The 21,130-nt window shown below is 43.4% G+C and overlaps 1 protein-coding gene across 2 annotated transcripts in view; it reads right to left on the bottom strand.

Annotated features, from left to right (window-relative positions):
• Window positions 1-2,628: 2,628 nt before the first annotated feature.
• Window positions 2,629-21,130, bottom strand: part of CSNK1E (casein kinase 1 epsilon) — a 41,719-nt gene continuing 23,217 nt past the window's right edge. For both annotated transcript variants that reach the window (XM_028745802.2, XM_028745803.2), the window contains exons 5-11: window positions 20,268-20,496; window positions 11,085-11,255; window positions 9,384-9,532; window positions 7,703-7,895; window positions 7,222-7,361; window positions 5,931-5,996; window positions 2,629-4,259 (exon numbers count right to left, since the gene is read on the bottom strand). In XM_028745802.2, coding sequence (XP_028601635.1) covers window positions 5,964-5,996; window positions 7,222-7,361; window positions 7,703-7,895; window positions 9,384-9,532; window positions 11,085-11,255; window positions 20,268-20,496 — 915 coding nt within the window. In that variant the 3' untranslated portion in view covers window positions 2,629-4,259; window positions 5,931-5,963. The remainder of the gene's footprint in view (window positions 4,260-5,930; window positions 5,997-7,221; window positions 7,362-7,702; window positions 7,896-9,383; window positions 9,533-11,084; window positions 11,256-20,267; window positions 20,497-21,130) is intronic.

Below are 21,130 nucleotides of genomic sequence, written 5' to 3'. Positions count from 1 at the left end.
GGTCATTTGGATATTTTTCAGAGAAGATAAGCCGTATTTCACAGCTATAAAGGCATAGCCTGCCTTCACAATTGAATATCCATTCCCAATTACAAAAGGTCTCATTTTTTTATTCTTCTATAGAACACAAGGAAACATTAAAGGGGCTTTCACTGTCTTCCACACAAGCACTAACAACACAGAGACCTGCTTCGCTTCAGCCAGGTTAGTACAGGAGTGAGCAGACTTGTATCTGCTTTTGTTTTCTTCAAGAACCTAAGATCCACCAGCACGTTTCCCTGAAGTCCTGAAAGGAAGCAGCAAGTGTTCCCTACTTTGAGGAACTTTTTTTGGTTTAGTATTTGTTTTATGACAAGCGACTGTTAGCCTCTTTCTATAATAATTATCTGTTTTTCCTTTTGTTTCACATTTGAGGAAAATGGTGTCTGGATGTGACTCCACATCATTCCACATCCCAAACCTGGAATATATTCCCCCACATCTCAGACAGAACAGAGGTTGTGATGAACTCTGCAAATGTGCAGAAATGAACAGTTCACATTTTCTGAATTGAGCCATGCATTGCAAATATGTTTTGCTGTGCTCAGAGATGCCCTGGTTCAGATGAACTCATTATTTTTGTCTGTTGGTTGGAATACTTTGTTCTTTTATAATTTAGAGGAAAAAAGTGTTTTGGGAAACAAATAGTTAAAACTTATTTATTTATTTTTTGCGGGGAGGAAAACATAATGCAATTAGAGGCAGGTTTTCCTCACTTTAAAAAAGTTTGTGTGTGTTTAGATTTTTGGCAATGAAATATGTAGGTGAAAATACATGAATTCAAAAACTTATGTGGTATGGTGTCAATCTTAACTGGAAATCATACTTGGGCACTCTTACGTGGAAACTTTTTCCCCTGTCCATATATGTGCAGAAAATAATAGAGTGGTTTTTTAAAGGGAGGAAAACAATGGCACTCTGCACATATGTAATGGCACACTTTCCTGAATAGGTTCTGTACAAAGTCCTATTGTGATGGAAACAGCAAGGTTAAAAATTGCAGCCCTACAAAGCCAAAATGCTCCCACAGCTGCCATGGGACAAGCTACTACAGTAATGGGAGCCCTCTCCCATACTAAACACAGCATCCTAGGATTAGCATCTCTCCAAGTAGATTACAAACCAGGAAGGAGAGAAAGCCTCATAGCTTTTTGCACTAATATGCTTTTGATAAGCTAATGCCTCTTTTCAATAAGGTAAACATTAGACACCTTTAATTCTGATGCGCAGTCCCACATCTGAATACAGATTTGCTAACCACAGTACATGTTCAAAGAGAATCCAGCCCAAAGGACTGTATCCAATCACTTTCACACAAAATGTCTCAACCCAAACGTTGCATGCCACCCGATTTCTTCTCTAGCCAGGAGATATATTTTTAGCATGGGCACTGGAGCTAAGCAAGGTGTGCAACTGAAGCCTGGTTATTTCTGTACTGCTTTTCAGCAAAAACTTGCCAGATTCTTGATCTCACTATCGTTTTCACAACTACAGAAAGGACCGGGACTTTGCAGGGATGAGATCTTGGTTCAGTCTCTGGGACCTCCACACAAAAGGATCAGGTGACCTTGCCCTGAGACACTGGAAAGCTGTTGTCAGTCAAGAGGCAATTCGTGGTTAGATAAACCAATAGTCATGACTTGGTATAAATGCAGCTTCTTATGTTCCAGACTATGAATGGTGGCTCTCAGTGCTACCCCATCAAATTTCATGGCTAAGAAAGAATTCAAAACTCCCTATTTCCACATACACACAAAAACAGCGTATTAGCCCCATTTTTATAAATTAACAGAAAATTGTTTCTTTAGGACATCATAAGGTGTAAAGAAATTATTAAACTTACCTGTTGTCACTATAATTTTTTTAAAAAAAATGTTGCTTAAAATAATTTAATTTGTATGACATTAACCCAAGATGAAAGCAAAAGGTTGTCGAAAATGCATCAACAAGAGATGATTCAATCTCAATACAAACGACATATTCTCAATAAATCTGCAGTTGCCTGGCTAGTTTTGATTTAAAATGTGCATCCAGATTCAGCTGAAGAGTCTAGCAGCATTAGCTTAAAAATCACACGCTTTCTATGGCTGAACCGAAATTACTAGTGCTCAATGACATTTTTGCTCTTTAACTTGTGACAATTATGCAATTTAAATTCTAATGGAGTTCACGGCTGCAGGCTTGGAAGTGTCGTTTTGAGTGTGTTGGTGTTTGTGACATTGGCTTGAACATCTGGAATTCTAAAAGAATAGAGAGCGAAGGGCCCTTGGACCAAATTGGAGATTCCTAGTTCTGCACACTATTCTTCCTTCAAGCCCAAAAGGCAGGCAGCATTTCTTCAGTAGCATCACATTTCAGATGACTCTTCTGCTATCAGACCAATATCAATTATGAACCTGAAGGCCAGATCAGCTTTATTTTTAGGTGTACAAATGGTGTACATTCTCTTCCCTGCCAATCTTTTTCCTGGAACTTGGAAACAGAGCAGGAGGGAGGCTATATGTAAGATGAAACTTCCTGCCGACATGACATTATCACAGCCAGGTTGGAAGGGGGAGAGGAGAAGAAAGAAAAAGACAGATGCTTCCATCACTTTATCATTTTCTACTTTATTACTTCAAATTAACAACCACGATAAAGCTCAAAAAAGTCCAATATTTACACAGGAAAAAAGTACAAAATCCCCCCCAAAGTTCTTCAAGGTTTTTTGTTTTTGTTTTTTTTAAAAGTAATAAAAAGTTTTGTTTTTTTTACTTTAATTAAAAAAAGGAGAGAGCGAGAGAGAGAGAGAGAGAGAGAGAAAGGAAGAAAGACACAGTAAGCAGGGTAAATAAATTAGGGGGGAGAAATAAAAAGAGCTGTGTGTTAAATAGAAAGAATAAAAAGAACCAAATATGCCAAGCCCCACCCCCACTTCCAATGGTTCCACACTGTCCAAAGTAAAAAATAAAATTAAGAAAGTGTGGCAAGCCAGAGGCTGCAGCATGGTAACGACTGCGACGATGCACATCCCAGGATGGATCGGTTTTCTTAAGGAAAGCCTAAAGTCTTTATTTTAAAAAAAATAAAATAGTAATGGGGGGTGAATACAGAGGGTGGGAGACACCTTTTCGTGAGGAGAGGTTGTGCGTCTTGAGCTGGGGTGGTCCTTTGGGAAACTGGTGGTACACAAGGCTCAACCCCCTGAAGTAAAAGCAGGGACTCTCCCCCGCACTGTTATTTTCACATACCTCTCCCCCTTTGTCCTCAACACCCTCCCCGGCTCCTGAGGAAGTACAAAATAATAATTAAAAAAATATAAACTAAACACACGCAAACAGTTTTGTTTCAATTTTTTTTTAAAAAAGAAGAGGCGCCCACCCACCCCCACTGCCTGCATATGAGGCAGGCAACAGTTCCACGTCCTTCACATTTGCTCCTGCCTTGCGCAGCACATGCCTCAACCCCATATGCACTGCCGCTGTGCCAGTACTGTTCGCCTCGTTGGTCTGCCCGCGGCATCTCCCAACATGCCCGTGAATGCACAGAGGGGCAGTGGTGTCCCCTAGGGAAAGAATGCTTCTTCCACCATTGCCCCACCCCGGCCCCTGCCACCCACAAAGGCAGCGCCTGCTAGAAACCGCAGTTCACATTTAAAATGAATGTTAAAGCCAGCTTTCGACACCACTCTGGCCTGGAATTGTAAAAGTCTGCTGCAAACATCCTCCACTGCCTCCTCCTCCTCCGCCCCCGACCCTCCCCTCCCCCAAAAACCCCCCACAATCCCAACGGAATTTAAAATTATGCTGGAAACAAATTTCATCTTACACAAACCGAACTTTTAAAAAATATGGAAGTCGGGGGTTTGATTTTTGTGTTGTGTGGTTTTTTTTTCCTTTTCCCAATGATACAAACAGATCAAAAAAAAAAGGGAGCAAGAAGCTGAGGGTGGCTGGCCATAGCCTGCTGGCGTGAAATGGGGCAAAGCCTACGGAGATGAAACTGCGCGACGGCAGCAGAGGTGTTTCGGCAAGGCTCCTCCTGCGTCTGTGACTTTGTCCAAGGCAAGTTGGGCTCGGGAACGCAGGCAACGATCTCAGAAAAGACATGGACGCCAGCATAGGGCAGCTCCTCTCCTTGTTGCTGGCAGGGGGGGGGAAATTGGGGGTTTTTTCTTTTTTTTCTTTTTTTAAATTTGTTTTTGTTATTTTGTTTTTTAAAAGAAAAATACAGTGAAGACACTAGAAAAAGAAAAGGGGGGGGGGGAGAAGAGAGCATTGTTAAAAACGTTTCCCCCCATCCAACAGTGGAGACCCTACGACAAATCTTACTAATAACTACTACTAGTACTACACACAGCAGCAACACTTGTGAAAATGTGTCAGCCGATTGTGCCACGGACCCTCTTTAGAAAGGACATTTGTGAAACAGTATACATGGTGCTTCCTGTTTCTTCCCTCAGCTTCACAACGTATCTGCAACGTGGGCATGCACTGCTTTATCCTGGAAGCAGCCCCAAAACTGAAAAGATGCTCGCCTTAGTTAATGCTGGAAGCATCAGACAAGGAGAGTTAGCATCTTCCCACCTCCCAAAGAAAAGTCAAAATTCTACACAGCAAGAAAGGCGGGTTAAATCAGAAGGGTGTTGCGATTCCAGGGACACACTCCATGGCCCCTCTCCTTCTATAACAACACCATCAACACTCTTGCAGCTTTGAACAGGTTGGGGGCTGAACTTCTGCAATCGGCAGGCTGCTCTGCTCCACAAGAGGCTCCTGACACAACTGAGAACCCTGATAGATCAGGGTTCTAGTTACAGGTAGGTAGCCGTGTTGGTCTGCCATAGTTGAAACAAAATTTTAAAAAATTCCTTCCAGCAGCACCTTAGAGACCAACTAAGTTTGTTATTGGTATGAGCTTTTGTGTGCATGCACACTTCTTCAGATCAGGGTTCATAATCACAGAGGGAGCCTACAGAAGCAGGGCAGGCTTCCTGATTCAGAAATTCAGCCCCTGTGATGTGGTGGGGAGTGATGGGGAAAGCTACAATGATGTAATTTTGGGGGGTGGGGAGGTGAGGCCAGGGAACATATCCGCACTCTCTCCCCGCCACCCACACAATGGTAATTACACAGGGAAGAACATCCAAAGAGCGCTAGAGAGTTAGGGCCAAGTCCAGTAAGCTACATAAAGGCCTGCTTTTAAAAACAGCAGTGGCTTACTTCTATATCAACATCTGCATGCTTTTGGGAAGAGGACTCAAGTCACTGCTCTTCCCCCTTAGCCTGCCTTTCTTCACCCTCTGCAATAAAGGCAAGTAGCAACCTGCCTCATATTCCTTTCCAACCAAGTAAGGAAGTGCAGAGCAAGCTGTTTTTGGAAAAGGCATTCTGACCAACTGATTTCACCCAAGGGGCCAAGAAAGCAACCTATGGTGTGCTAAAGAATTGTGCACATTGCATCTTTCAAGCGTCCCATGTGAGTGAGACTCAAGGGTGAGGTCTACAACTGTTAGGTAGCTCCTAGCAGTTGAGCTTGTAGGGTGAATGCATTCCTCAACAGGCATCTCTTAATATATGCCTAGGGTTACATGTTTCCACAGCAATAAACTATATGGTTTGCTAATCGTGGCGTGTTTGCCAAAGTTTAGCCATGCCCATTAATGTTCAAAAATGGTCTTGTGATACTGGTTAGGCCTGGAACATTTACCAACCAAGAGACACAGAGAGAATGAATGTTTGGATCTCTCTGTCATAGGTTCTAAACAGCTGGGGCTGTTCAAACATTCCACTTGTGCCGTTTCTATAACCATGGGGCATTATGCTGGGGTTACATGCAGAAAGGAAGCATATCAACCCATGAAGATCCACTATCCATGTAGACAAAAGAGAAGGGGTTAGGCAGAGACTCACCTAAGCAAACACTGGTCCGGTGGAATCCTCTCTTCACTTCCCCAGGTGATCAAATGGCACACTTGTCTACAAACAAATAGAGAAGTGAGTAGGCTGAAGAAGAGGACTTTAGCAAGGGTGGGTAAAGAGATGTCATCCAGGTTCTTTCTCCCACCCTTGTCTCAGCAAGACCCCACCCCCTCCTTCCAAGGAGTACATTCAACTACCTACAAACACAGGATAATTTTCATCAAAGTACTGGTAGATGGCTTGCCACTGAATGCACTTCAACCTTATTTCCCAGTTGACTTCTTTTTCAGCAGATTCAAGAATTGTTTAACTGATGATTAGTTAATAAAGCTAAAACCAAATCCACAAAAAAGGAGGCAATGATGATGACTGATGGTTCCTAGATTCCAAGGAGACAGTGTCACACATACATATTATAGCTGTCAATGTTTCCCTTTTTTTAAGGGAAATTCCCTTATTCCGAATAGGATTCCTTGCAAGAAAAGGGGAAAGTTGACAGCTATGCTACATATCCTTTGGCTGATCCTGTTCCCAGTTTGGGGAAGCAGGCAGTTGCTGCAGCCATGAGTGCTTTTCTACCAGTTCCAGCTAGTCCAAGGATTTTGTCCTTTTTCCCCTGGTTAAAATCATCCATATTTGTTGTTGACTTGAATAAATCACTGCAATGGGTCTGTGTCTTTGAAAAGAATCGGGAAGTTCAACTAGTACGGAACGCCTCCTATTGACATCAGCAGACAAGAATGCACATAGGCTGCACTGCAACACTGACTCCCAAGCATAATTCAATGTACTATTATTAATCTACAAAATACCCCATGGGTCTGAGCCATATGTATCTTGGCGGGAGAAAAGCAGATTAGCAGCCGTAATGTATTTTTGCTGTACATATTTGGTGGCTCGTGACTATTCTGATAGCACTTCACACACAAGAATTCAGACTAAAGATTCTTTTTTTCACTTCAGCGTATGACAAGCCCTGCAACACAGCTAGCTTAGCTGTTATGCTTCTCACGCTGGGCTGCCAGAATGTTTAAATTCTCAACAGCTGGAAGGTTGGTAATTTCTCCCCTTTCACACAAGGATGTAATTGCCATCGTTTTCAGAGAAGCAGGCCATTTTTAACGCAGTCCCACAAAAAAGCAGAATAAGGATTTGCACCAACTGGGTAGCTACCAGATTAACATGACCTGGTGAGACTCTTTACTATTTTCTTAATTCTATCCACAGCCCACAAGCAGATGGAAGCAGTTCTGGCCCTACTTGGCCGCTGGTAGGAACCCACCTGTGACGCTGAAATTCGTGACACCTCTTGCCGCCCTGTGAGGTCAGACGAGGAGATGTTTGCAGGGGCTCCTCGGTGTAACCTCATGCTGACCTTCCGCTCCCTGTCCACCCGTGAAATTGCCCTGGGGGACGTGTTTCCTGGCAAGGGGCAAATTACTAACTTGTAAAATTGATGCTTTTTGCAGAGCAAGGTAAGAAAAAGAGGGGTGAGGAAGAGTCTGTTCCGCTTGGAGCTTAAACTCTAAATTTTGAACAGGATAAAGGCAGGGCAGAGACGGGGCAAGAGTCCCACAACCACCACTGCTAGAGGGGGGAGGAATGGGAAAGGAATGGGAAAGGAAAGAGCAAGCAGCAGTGAAGAAGGTGAGCAGCTGTAGTTACACATACGGAGGATTTACTTTACTTAGGAACGAGCCCATGGCTGTGCAATTCATTGCTATGCAGATAACAGGTTTGCAGGTGACCTTCCCTCTACTCACCAGATTGCTGGATGCGGGAGGTGGGTGTGGAGGCCATGGGCTCAGCGACATTGCGGAGGCGGTTAGCTGTGGCTCCGGCAGGAGGTCCAGGGGGCAGTGCCCGCGTAGCTGAACCCCGGAGCTGCCCCATCCGCTCCTCTCGCTCGTGTTCTCGCCTCTCCCGATCCATGTCCTCGGGATTCCGGGCTGCTCCCTGGAATATCAAACACCCCAGAATGCATCCAGATTTTAGAAGGAGGTTAAAAAAAGGGAGGGGTAAAAATCACTTTATTCATATGCAGAATTAGCTGCACATGCAACAAGATAAGAGTTCAGGGGAGGAGGGAAGGAAAACTGAATCATACAGGACAGTTTCCATATGCTGGTTTATTTTGCTTTCTTTATTTCTTCTAACCATGACAGGGAGTGTGGGCGGGTGGACAGTGAACCCCCTTAGGCTCCTTCCTTGAATGTTCAGTTTTCCTTTTCTTTCTTTTTTAAAAAAGTGGAATGAGTTTCTACCCTTTTCATGCTGAAAAGAAGTAAAAGTTTAGGCAATGTTCTACTGCTGCTGCTCAGTAAATGGTAACTTGCCCTGTCTTCCAGTGTTCTGGACAGAGTGCAAAGGCGCTTAGATGAGACACAAATGCTTGGAATTTATGCTGCAACCGTAACTCATGGGGGGCAGTGGTGCGGCTTAGTGGAGTGACGCAGCCAGCGCTCCATCCACAGACCAGATGATCATGCCGGGCAGGACAGAAGGTGGTGGTAAATGCCCGTTCGCTGTGCCAGCTCCCAGGCTGTTTGGGCAGATGCATGAGGTTGCTCCTCAGCAGAAGGGCTTTCCTGCTGATGAGTGAAGCTTCCTTTGCAGGAGGAGGCCAGGCAAGGCCAGGTGCAAGTATACAACTGCCCCCTCCGACCTGCTAGATCAGGGGCTTGGTTTGTTCTTATACTGTTATCTAATATCTAATCAACTTACGTTTGAGGACAGAGACTGATTTCACTTAAGAAAAAAGAAAGCTGAACATTCAGGGAAGGGAAGTGAGAAGGTACACCACCCACCAGCCCATGCTCCCTCTCATGGTTAGCCAAAACTAAGAACACAGGAACTAAATATTTAAGTTTTTCCATCAATTTACAGTGCCACCTCAGCATATCTTTAGGCCCCATCACAACAAGATTTGGCTATGGTCCAACAAGGAACAGTGCAGAACAAGAAGCCCCATCGTGTGTCTTCTGAGATTGTGGTCCCATCCAGATCATATGTTTAAAACACATTTCCCAAAGAATCCTGGGAAATGTAGTTTATTAAAGCTACTGGGAATTGTAGCTTTGTGAGGGGCAAGCTACAGTTCCCAGGATTTGTTGGAAGAAGCTACACACTTTAAATATTATTTAAATGAATCGTGTGGGTGTGATCTTTATGCGCTTGTTTCCAAGCTTATTTCTACAGCCATACAGGGTTTTGAACATGCTTTTTATTTGAAAAACAAACAAACAGCAGTTGAGGTCAGGACACAGAACTCTGCTGCTAAAAAGAATTTGTAGTATAATGTGTGAACACAAGAGTCCATCAATAAAAAAGAGACCCTCAAGCATGGCCATCACTGTTGTTCACCCCACTCGCCTCCACTTGCAGCTCACAAGCACACACAGACTCCAGGACACAACAAAAAGGCTCAGAACTGGAATTACTCACAAACTTGAGCATGTTCCAGTCGAACACGTAGTCATAGGAGAAACCCTGGCGGTGGAAGAGGTTGCGGAACAGCTGCCTCAAGTAAGAGTAATCTGGTTTGTCATCGAACCGCAGCGAACGGCAGAAGTTGAGGTATGTTGAGAACTCAGCTGGGAGAAAAGCAGGGAGAGATTATTAGTTGCCATCAAGCACAGCAGTCCCCCCAATGAGGCACTGCTGTTCTCTTCTTTGCCTTCATAAAGTCTTCATGTTATAGATTACTAGAGGGGCCTTTTCGGAGGTGCCACTGCAGTTGTGGAATGCCTTCCCTTGAGACACTCACACGGCACTAAGTTGTCAACTTTTAGCACCAGGTGAAGCCTTTTTCGTTTCCCCCAGAAATTTCACCAGCCTTAATATCTTTTAATGTCTTTTAAATCTTTAGATATATAATCTGCTGTTAATATTACTCTATTCGGTTTGTTATTATGTTTTAGTTTTCCTGTTTGTCTTTCTATTCTATGTATGTTTAAATTTTTTTAAGTATTTAAATAAACAATGATAAATTCTCCAACTTCAAAGAGCCAGAGCAGCATGAACGTATTATATGGTTGTGTTCATTTCATATTTTGGCTATTTCTTACACCACCTGGTGCAAAAACCCTTTTTATTTCGTCCATTTGCAGAGGTAACAGGTACATGACTATTCCTACCCCTTCTTACTCCAGTTCATTCCCACAGAAACCTGCCAAATACATGCCCCCAAATTCACCCCCCTTTTCCCAAAACCAGAGAGAAATAACCTACGGGCAGGCTTGCATGCCACCCCTTCCACTTTCCTCCCAGATTTTTAGTCCTTCCTCTCACAAATACAGGTCCGCCCATCGAGACTCAGGACTTGTATATTGGGAGGGCATGCACCTCTGGTATTGGTGCTGTACAGGGAGAGGCCATGCTTTAAGCAGGAAAGACAGAGTGCTGTGCATCTGTTCATAGGCAGTGAAATTTGTCCCTCACACTCTGCGACTTAACATACTTGAATACACACATTTAAGGCTTCCAATTCCCTCTATAAAGGGAGTAGCATATGGACTTAATCCTGCTCTGCGTAAGCCCCAGAGGCCTATATTTGAGAGACTCTGAAATGAGCTTGCCCAACATATACCCAGCGGACTGCTTCAGGTACAAGCAAGGCTTTAGGAACATAGGAAGCCACCTCATACCAAGTCAGACCGCTGAGCCATCTAGCTCAGTAGAGTCTACACTGACTGGCAGCAGCTCTCCAAAGTTTCAGACAGCTCTCTCCTAATCTTACCTGGGGATTGAACCTGGGACCTTCTGTATGCAAAACTGATACTGTACCACTCAGCTATGACCCTTCCCCAGGCTTGTCCTTTACCTCTTGAGGCAGCCCATTTAGCTACAGTTTTTAGACTACTGGGGGCAGAACTTGCTGAAATAATAATAATAATAATAATAATAATAATAATTTATTTGTAGCCCGCCCATCTGGCTGGGCTTCCCCAGCCACTCAGATTGTTCACCCAATATTTTGCAATCAGAGGAACAACGTTCATCTCGATCCTAAATAAGTAGCAAGGTCACAGAGCACATGCAATGATGGCAACTAGACAAATTTGAGTATGTTTATGGAGAAACGAATCTCTAAGTGTAGGAGATGCAAGGGCACGTGCAAATTGTGCATGCAAAGGAAGAACTTACAAGGGTAGCCTTTGCAGAGCACCTCGATGGGCGTCGACATCTTCTTCTCACTGATGCGCTCATATTTCTGGCGCTTTGTAGCAGCCTTCAGGCCTTGCCAAGGCAGTGAGCCAAGGTTAAAGTACATCAGCACATAGCCCAAGCTCTCCAAGTCATCACGGCGACTTTGTTCTGGAAACAGATGCACACACATGCATGAAGCAGAGCTATTCCAGCAATAGCTTGCATTACGTCAGAAAAGTCAAGGTGATGATACAGACAAGCTACAGAACAGAGAATTTGGCTTATCCTGCCAAGAAATGAAGATTTGTTTATACTTATTATTTTAAAAAGCAGGCCCAGCGCTCATCCCCTCTGACGGAGTCCTGCAAGTATGTGGCAAGACTGAGATCCAGGCAGGCCTATGTGTTGCACAAAACCATGGAAGGGAAAAGAGGTACTGAAACTGGTAGACAATTCAAGATCTTTGGAGTTTCAGCTATCTTCCTTTTTTCTTTTGAAAAAGTAGGCACTCAAGACTGCAAAGAAGAGATTCTGAGGAAACTGCTGTAGGCAAAGATTTCCTATAATCAAGGCTTCGATAGTTACCTTTCCCCATGACCAACAGAAGCCAAAGTTAATAATCCAAAGTAAATGTATAATCAGGCTTGTATTTAAGCACTTGCCTAGTAGCCATGGGTGACAAGGAATAGCATGCAGACAACGGATCAGGTTGGTGGTGCCCAGTAGAAAACAAACAGGTGGCCAGAGGAAGAAACCCATCTCCTCAACTCCCATCAAAGCAAGGCAACAGCCTGCTGGAGGAGGGGGACAGAGTCATCTCTCCTCTGCTAGCCCTTAGCAGGCCCATTGGCTGTGTATTTGGTGTGTGTGTATAGAAGGCTTGTAACTTTTCTGAGCTTATTTACAAAGCTCTGTACTAACTGATGATACAAATCAATTCTAGATGCTTTTTAGAATTCAACTTATCTTTTGTATATGATTTGTCCTTCCTCAGATTCTAAGAAGGACGGCACTCCCGCATTTAGCACTGGTTTCAGGGCGGGGGAAACTGTGTGTTATGTTAACGCATGTGGGTTTGGCCTGTCTTTTTGAAATAGCAGCCGCCGTCTAAATGCAAACTCCCTCCTGATGCAAATAGCAGCTTTAAGGAAGTGATTTTCATCAAGACCACAGTATGTTGATAAAGGGATAACTTCTGTCTGCCTGCCCTATTTTTTATATAAATATATAATATAAATAGAGAGAGAGAGAAACACACATGACCAAAACATATGTTTTTGCCTCTTGTGGATCCTTGTGGCACCAGGTGTCTATCCTTCTGCTTTTTCATGTTTCCTGCTACCTAAAGTTTCAGTTGACCCTGCCTTTTTACCCCACTGTATGCCAGAATAGCTGAAAAATTATCAGAGAGCACTAGTAATGTAAAAAACAAGAACAGAACAGAAACCTTTCATATTTCAGTGTACAGCTGAGGAGAAGAAAAATAAAATCTAGTACAGAGGTAAGCACTCTTAAGCTCATTGATATCAAATGGGCTTAAGCATGCTTAACTGTGATGGACTGTGGCCCTGACCTTTATTACTTGGCCTCTAGCGTGCATTTGGCCGAAATATCTTTCTACTGTGGCTGGATTTCTCTTCCCTGTATCTGTGCCATTTCCTTGTTTGGATCGTATCTGGAACGTGGGGGGGGGGGGGGGATGTTACTACGGAAGAAGCTCCGTCTCTGAAAGATTTGTCCGTATAGAAAAGAGCTTCCTGTCCAAAAGATCTATTTAGCATACAGTCTGAGCAATATTCATCACACTGTCAGTATGAAAAATGATACAGTATTCCCTTTAGCTGTTTTCTTATTGTACTAATTTCTCCAGCATTCCCTAATAGCAACTCAGCTAGCTTATAAGGGTTCAAGGCAGGTTACAGTGCATCTTGATCCAATTTTATCCTCGGCACCCGTGCTGCGGCTAAGTAGCAGTAACGACCCAAGTGAATTTTTAATCACGGAGAAAGGATTTCATTGTCTCAAAGTGAAGTACTGTACATACAGCCATTCTGGTTCTAATCCACCCATAGTCACAAAGCTCACTGGGTGATTTTGGACCAGACACTATCAGCCAATCCTACCTCACAGGGTTACTGTGAGGACAAAATACGCAGGGAGGGGAATTGTGTGCCCTCCCCTGAGCTTCCTAGAAGAAAGGCAGGTTACAAATAAGTAATCAAAACCCAATATTCTAAAACAAACGCTACCATACAAAATGCTATAAGCCACCACAAATTAAACTACTAAACTTTTACAGATACAGGGGGAAATACAGTAGGAGAAAAGCAGCTTGCAGCTTTTTCTTTTTAAAAAAACAGACCACACAAACCCCAGAGAAGTACCCATATTTTGCATTTTACATCTTTTGGAACTCATTTGCGTTTCATATAAGGCAGGCATGTCTTCTCTATCACCCTTTCAGGACCCACCAAAGACCTTTCTCCCCAACTACTGGGTATTTTTAAAAATCCAATGTGTCTCCCTATTGGACTTGAAACTTCTTCTTATATTTGTTTTTATTGCTGAAGTGCTTTGGGATGCTTCATGAGAAGCAATTCACAAACGAAATGAACAAGCCAACAAACAAGTTTATCACTGTTAGCTGCCTTAAGCACTATTTGGTGGAGAGGCAGAATAAAAAAATTATAAACAAAAAAGTGAAAAAGTTGTTAGGTGCAAAGGGAACAGAAATGTGAATCTTGAAAAGTGGGGTTGCCCCAGTCATATAAACAGAGGTATGTTTGTGTGTTTCTACCTATCTATATGCATATATATCTTCTATGCACCTTCTAACATAACAATGTTACCTGGACAGTTCGTTCTCTCTCTCTCTCTCTCTCTCTCTCTCTCTCTCTCTCTCTCTCTCTCTCTCCCCCCCCCTCTGTGTGTGTGTGTACATAATATAAAGAAAAATACAACAAACATTTCAACCGCACCCCAAGCGGTAAACACAGATAGTCCAGGTTTCATAATACTTTTTTAAAGGGCTTGGTTGAACACAAAGGCCTTTACTTGGTGCAAAAGGAGACCAGCAGGATAGTGCCTGGGAATGTTGCCCCCTTGCCAGGATGCTACTCTCCCCGAAAAGGTCCTTCTTCATTTGGCAGGGGGACCCTGAGCCTGAGCCTGCCACAGCCTCTCCCCCACTCACCCCAGCACTTTTTTTTCCAGCTGAGCTGACGACTAGCACCAGAGCTCTCCTCAGAGAAAAGCAACAGAGTTCAGGGAGGTGCCTCAAGGGGAAGTTTCAGCACCTGCGCACCCTTTGGGCTCCTGGGTGGAGACTTTGTGTTATCCTGTATTCTAAACACAAGCTTGCCTCCTTTGGTTTGTTTTTGCTACAGCAGAGGACCAAAGTCCTGAGGCACATTAAAGGATGCTAATAAATTTGTTGTGGCACAACTCAAGTCATACAGCTCCTTCAGCTGAACAGACGCGTTCAACTGTCTGTGGAATCCTCTCTGTGAGAACAATGTTAAATAAACACATTAACAGGGAGGTGCAGGGTTTTGTTTTTGTTTTTAATGTAACTTCTGAAAAGTTTTATGCTTATTCACATTGACTTGGCCTCAGACACTGTAGGTGGTTTCACCACGGCAGCGGAAAAAACCATGAGAAGCAGGCGTGCACCTACTTTTTCATTGCTTCCCGCAGCACCAGAAGCTATTTTGAATCATAAATCAGAATGGAGCTTTGGAGTGCTTGGGGCCCAGGCTCATGATTAACCATTTTGCCACTTGGGGAAGTGCCGCCCTGCCCTGCCACAGCCACCTGCGCCACCCACACCCCACTGGAGAAGCAGCATCAGCATCAGGCAACATCTCGCCAATTTGGGGCTTGATCCTGCCTGCTACTGACTGGCATTAAAAATCAGAGAAATCAGTAAATTTTGATTCCCTGACCTGGAGTGTGTGGATAATGCTTTACACTTTGGCATGAAATCAACTATAGATGCTACAAGGGAGGATCAGCAGGAAGGCTCTGGGGCCCAGCTGGAGCAAGGAGAGGGGAGGAATCACCATTCAGATATTTATGCCCTTCTCCTCCAGCTATTTAGACAAAGTCTGTTACAGGCCATCTCCCTGGGCACTTCTGGTGTCTGTTTCATATATCTCGAGATCTAAAGGGTGCAGGATATGCTGGAAGACATATTTTGAGCATGTGAAAGTTGACTGGAATGCTTGACTCCATGCTGACTAGAGAGCTGCCTTTTCCAAATTGTTCCTCCTAGTAATATTTCCTGCAAGGTCCAGGTGAAGCGCTCGACTCAGTGCTTGAATAGATACACACCCAGCATGTCCTCTGGACACTGTAATCACTGCACTGCACATTCAAATTTAGAATACTGCAGCCAAATTAAGTTCAACAGAATGCATTTCCCCCCTCCTCCCTAAAACATCAAACACAAGTATACTACAGAATAAAAATGTACTAGGTCCATTCATTAAAATCGCTGCTAAAGCTGGGCAGCCAAAATGAAGTCAACCAGCCACATTTGCCAATTCAGAAGGTGGTATTTTTAAAGCACAAAATTCTAGACTCTGAATAATGGCAAACTTGTCAAACGTCCATTTAAAAGCTTTGCCGGCTCCAATTATAGCTCCTGCCTAGACTCCTCACAAGACTTCAGACCATCCACTAGGCCTTGCGTACAACAAGTGCCTGAAGCCCATTTTATTTACGAGGTTTCAGTAGTGCAGAGTTTATGTTAACACGGAGGGTCAGCCTGGGGGCGCGACTATCCAGCCCCAGACCGCCAGCAATCTATGACTGGCATGCTGCATTTGGTCCAGGGGCTTCCAAGTTGATAGGCCTGCCTCAAAATAGATCATAGTACTGCACATAATATTGTGTCATAATCTAACATGAGATTCTGGTCACTAAACTTGTTTTTCTTTAAATGAAGAACTCTGACTGTAATTGTGCATTTAAAGTAAAACACAATTCCTGCATAGTAAAGTGGCAATAGTGAAGGTGTTTTACACCCTGCCTTTCAGTACCACAATATCAAAACAAAAGATAATAAAAAATAAAAGATACATTTCCAAAATCTGCATGCTCAATGTAGCTTACGGATTTACAGCTTCCTGAGTCTGATTTCTCCCACCGCAGATTTTTTTTTAAATTTAGAGCTTCTGATTACTTAGCCTTGCAAGAATTAGACAAGCCACTCATTTAATGAAAAACAAAAAAGCAGAATTTCCAGCAGGTTTAAGGTTGAAATATCTAGATCAGTCAGGTTTATACAGTATGGTTGTATGCCTTTCTAAGAGGAATGTCAAAACATGCATTGCAATATGCAAGTCAGACTGCTGAGTCTTAAGGTCCCTCCAATCAACATGCAAACACACACTTTAGCTGCTTATTTGCCAAGTCCAAAAGATCCATTCATGCAAACAGCAGCTGGGACTGATTTATGCATGGCTACTACATACACAGTCTAGCAGTTAGCGTTGCTGAAAGAACCTTGACTAAGGAACCCCTCAGCCATGAAAAAATTCTTACACGAAAAACACCACGCAGCAAGTTGTACACAACCTGCATGACAATTGTAAACTTCTTAATCTTGCTGCATGTACACATGGCCTGCACAACAGGCACAGATAAAGACCAACACACATTTTATCAATCCAGGCAACTTAAAACAGGCAAATCTTGCTTTGCACTAACCACAGTTTTGTGGGTGGGCGTGGGGGCCCTTTATCCGCAGATCTCAGGGCGGTTCACAACTATGGTTTGGGCTGCCTATCTGATTTCATTTTCCATCTATTCAGCATCCCCATTTGCAGGCATAAGGACCTCTGGAGGCAGATCAGAGACCTTAACTATGGTTGGCCAAAGGGGACACAGCATGCCAAAAAACAGCATGAGCCACAATTTCAAACCACGGTTTCAGATTCTAGTTTGCTGACTGATCACAAACCGTGGTCTGCCAGCTCTTTTCATAAAGTACCACAGACCACAACTCAAGATTCTTATTTGTATTCTGCTTTTCTACAGAAGGTACCCAAAATGGTTTACAATGAGAAGGAAAAATTCCAATGTGAAAAGCACAGAGCATATACGCAATAAATAAGAGAGAAATATATGCAAATAGCAACCCTGTTCTACCAATACCCCCAATGATTTTTAAGAGCATATACAGCATCCCAAACAATACTCATCTACCAACTGGTCTCTCACATTCATGCAACTAACTGGATGACTAATTTATTAGGAAAGTTCTTTATCAGATTCCTGTTTGAATCAGTAATAAGAACTAGTCCTCACAATATAGTTGTGTAAGACTCGCCATACCATTTAAAAAACAGTAATTTGCTTTTTGTTTCATACTGTACTGCTATCTAAAAAAGACCAAGCTGTCTGAAATTTCAGCCTTTACAGAGCATGTACACTGTGGTAGCCAACATGGTGCCCTTCAGATGTTGCTGGACTACAACTCCCATCAGCCCCAGCCAGTACAGCCAACGGTCAGTGATGATGCAAGTTAAAGTCCAGCAACATCTGAGGGTACCATGTTGGCTACTGCTGATGAAGCTCATCGCTGTAAGATTCTTACAGATGCACTTTATCAAAAGAACACAGCAACCAACCAAATGGCAAGAAGACAATTTGCCATGATGACAAAAGCAAATCCCTAGTTATAAGGTTCCACGTTTTAAGAGTCTCCATGAGCTAGAATTTCATACAAAAAGCCAAAACTAATATTACTCTTAAGGGACCAGTGATGGGGATGATAATACTATTTTAAAGCTCTACTCCTGGGAACTCCATTGTTCCCTAGGAGCTTATTAGGATTATTTAAAGCTGAAGAATGGATTGTCCCCCCTTACCAGTGGACACTGGTACTAGACACATTCTGTCCAGAATTGGGTCAGTTTTGCTCAGCTGGTAAATATGTTAACAAACACTATAAACAACAACAGCCACTTATTCAAGGAAGAAAGAGTGAAGCCCACTCCCCACGCTTCCAATCACCCAAAAACAGACTCACTAAGGGAAATGCAAGTAAATGTCTCTCAAAACACAAAGCACGTGAAACATTTCCCTCTTATTGATCTCAATGTGATGCAGAACATATTTACAGTACTGGGATCCTCCAATCTTCCACGCAGCAATACTACTGCTTTGTTGTTTTCAACACAATGGGGAGGAAGATATTCTGCAGGTCTTTCCTGCAGCTATAAAAAAATTATTTGCATGCCTAAAAATTATTTGCACGTTCCAATTTCCCGGGGGGGGGGGGGGCATCCGCAGGTATTGAGGCATGTGGTATAAGCTATCTCTCTCTCTCTCTCTCTTTCTCTCTCTCTCGGCAAGGCAGCAAAAGGAAGTCATCGTGGCAGATAAATTTTAAGACTGTTTAACATTTGACATTTAATCATGCGCTGACCAGGTCACTGGCCAATTGTCCAGAAGCTTAAACTGCCAAAGGGCCCAAAAAACATGTTCTACTGTTACTTCAGTTCTGCTATGCATTCCTTCATCTTCAGCAGCACAGTTAAAGGCTAGCAGAGGATGGGAATTTCCCACAACAACTTGCCTTTCTGAGCCACACTACAGATCCAATGTCCAGCAGGATGCCCCTCGTAAGCTTCCAAGCAGAACATGATGTTAACAGTTATACCTTGTTGGTAGGAAATACCATTTTTAGCTTTCATAGCCGATTGCCATTCAAAGACTCCACACGTCTGTCTAATCCTCCCCCCCCAAAAAAAAAGCCATCTGAGCAATTAATCCAAAGTTAATTATGCATTGCATGAACATAATTAACCTTAGGTGGATTTTTAGCAACCTGAAGAACCTGAAATATATAAATTATCAGTACTCTGAAAGATATAAATTATCAGATTCTCTCGAAATGATTCATGATTTTATATCCTCCCCTGTGTCCCCTTAGCCATCCTTTCCCTCTAAACTAAAGGTGAAAAAGTTCTCCAATCCTCCAAGTTCCTGGTCATTTCAGTTGTGCTCTCCTTAAGCCTTCCCCAGCTCTCTTAATTCCTTTTTTGAGACAGGGCAACCAGCATAGAACAAAATGTTCTGCCTAACCGTTGGACACTGTGACTAAGTTCATAGGATGGGCTGCAAACTTTGATTAATGAGCACAATCAACTAAAACTTAAGAGAGAAAACATTTTCCCTGAATAACTGGGTGTGGCTAGTAAGACCTCTAGAACTCTTGAAGGACCAGCCTACATAAGAGTACAGAGATCTGCTAGTCCATTTCCCCTGTGCCACTTTTTGGGGGAGGGGGAGTGGGGAGACATTGACATTATTTCCCTGGCTCTATCCAAACACTGGAAGGCATTCAAAATAGTTATTTGGCATTTCAAAAAAGACTGCCTCACATGACGTATCAAAAAAGCGCATTAGAATTCTTTTCATTGTGTAAAATTTGAGTAATCAATTGCTTGAAAAGCTGAATGGTTTACACCATTTGAAGTTTCAAACACAGACCTCATACTGGATACTAATGCCATGGGCTTCCATTGCTAAGTGTTATTAGGTTGCTAGCTCACACATTACCCAGTAGCATCACAAAGGAGTCTGCAAGGAGCCAAGTAAGAGAATGCCCTCGGCCTGCTGTACAAAAAAAGGTGGCCTCATACGTCTGGGGAATGGGTCGGCAAGGTTTACCTCACCTGGGCAGGTTCACTCCAGGAGAGATCCCTCTGTGGGCTGGATCGCGCGCGCGCCCACAATTTCCGGCATCTGTGCAGATGCAATTTCTGGCACCACAGAAGAGAGTCTCTGTGCTGTGCTGGTTTAGCGCAGCGTGCAGAGACTTGCCGAGCGGGCGGCTCGGTTTGGGGGCGGTTCGTGGGCCGGTTAAATGACCCCTGGTCTGGGCCATGTCAGGACTTCGAAAAAGCACACAATTGCAGACCAAGAAAGCTCAGCTCAGTGTTCAGTGGTACCTTGCAGTTATTACACAAGTTTGCAAAACTATAACTACTATTAAATGGATTACTGTTTACCGCAAAGCTGGAGACCATGTGGATCTAAGGTTCTCATTATCCCTGCCCGCTGGCTATGCAGGCTGATGGGAGTCCAGCAACATATAGAAGGCCACAACAACTTTTCTCCACCTAACCATGTTCTCCATAGTAACAAGGAAGTATAAAACAAGCTTACCAATTCCAAGGTGAGTATTTATAGAGGCATAGCGGGCTGTGCCAGTCAGGTTTTTGTTTTCCCGATAGGGGATGTGTTGGTGAGTGCGGGCATCTCGGTACTTCTTGGCCAGGCCGAAGTCAATGATGTACACAAGGTTGCCCTTCTTGCCGAGCCCCATAAGAAAGTTATCTGGCTTCACATCTCGGTGGATGAAATTCTTGGAATGAATGTATTCGATACGGCTGATCTGAAAATGGGTTGGGAAATGGTGCCAGGAAGGAGAATATACACAGAAATTGGTGAAACCAAGGCCACTAATAGCACTGCAAGCTACACAGCAAACCAAATACACAAAAGAGGGTTAACCAGAAGTCTCCTCTAACTGGCAATGTTATCTCAAAGAGAAATCAGGGAACCTGAAGTTTTCTTTCAATCCCAACTTTCTGTCCTTCGGTAGCAGGAAAGTGAAAATGTGGGCCTAATCACAGGACCTCTGGAGCTTAATAAGTTTTCAAAAGGAACATTTCAAATGCATTTACTTGGGAGCCAGAAGAAGAATTTTCTTGCTGCTGCTGCCAAAGAGGGTGTGTAAACATGTACTCAGAGCACCCATGTCTAAGTGCATCACAAACTACCAACTCTAGCAACACACCCCATTGCCCTCAGCATCTTCCAGCACTGGCCAATAGCACATACGCTACATGCCCCCCATCTCTCCTACATGAGGATTTATGCTTCTCCTGCTCTTGCAGAACAAGACACCCTTTGTGCACATTTTCTCCATTCCCCACTCAAGCGTAATAATTTAGGATAATTAAATCTTGAACTACTGCTACAAAGAAGGGAACTGAGAAGAAAGGCACACGTGAGCATAAAGAACA

Source organism: Podarcis muralis, chromosome 10 (assembly GCF_964188315.1).
Source record: "Podarcis muralis chromosome 10, rPodMur119.hap1.1, whole genome shotgun sequence".
Classification (NCBI taxonomy): Eukaryota; Metazoa; Chordata; class Lepidosauria; order Squamata; family Lacertidae; genus Podarcis; species Podarcis muralis.
Note: the sequence above shows the minus strand (reverse complement) of the source record. Positions and strands in the feature narration are given on the sequence as shown.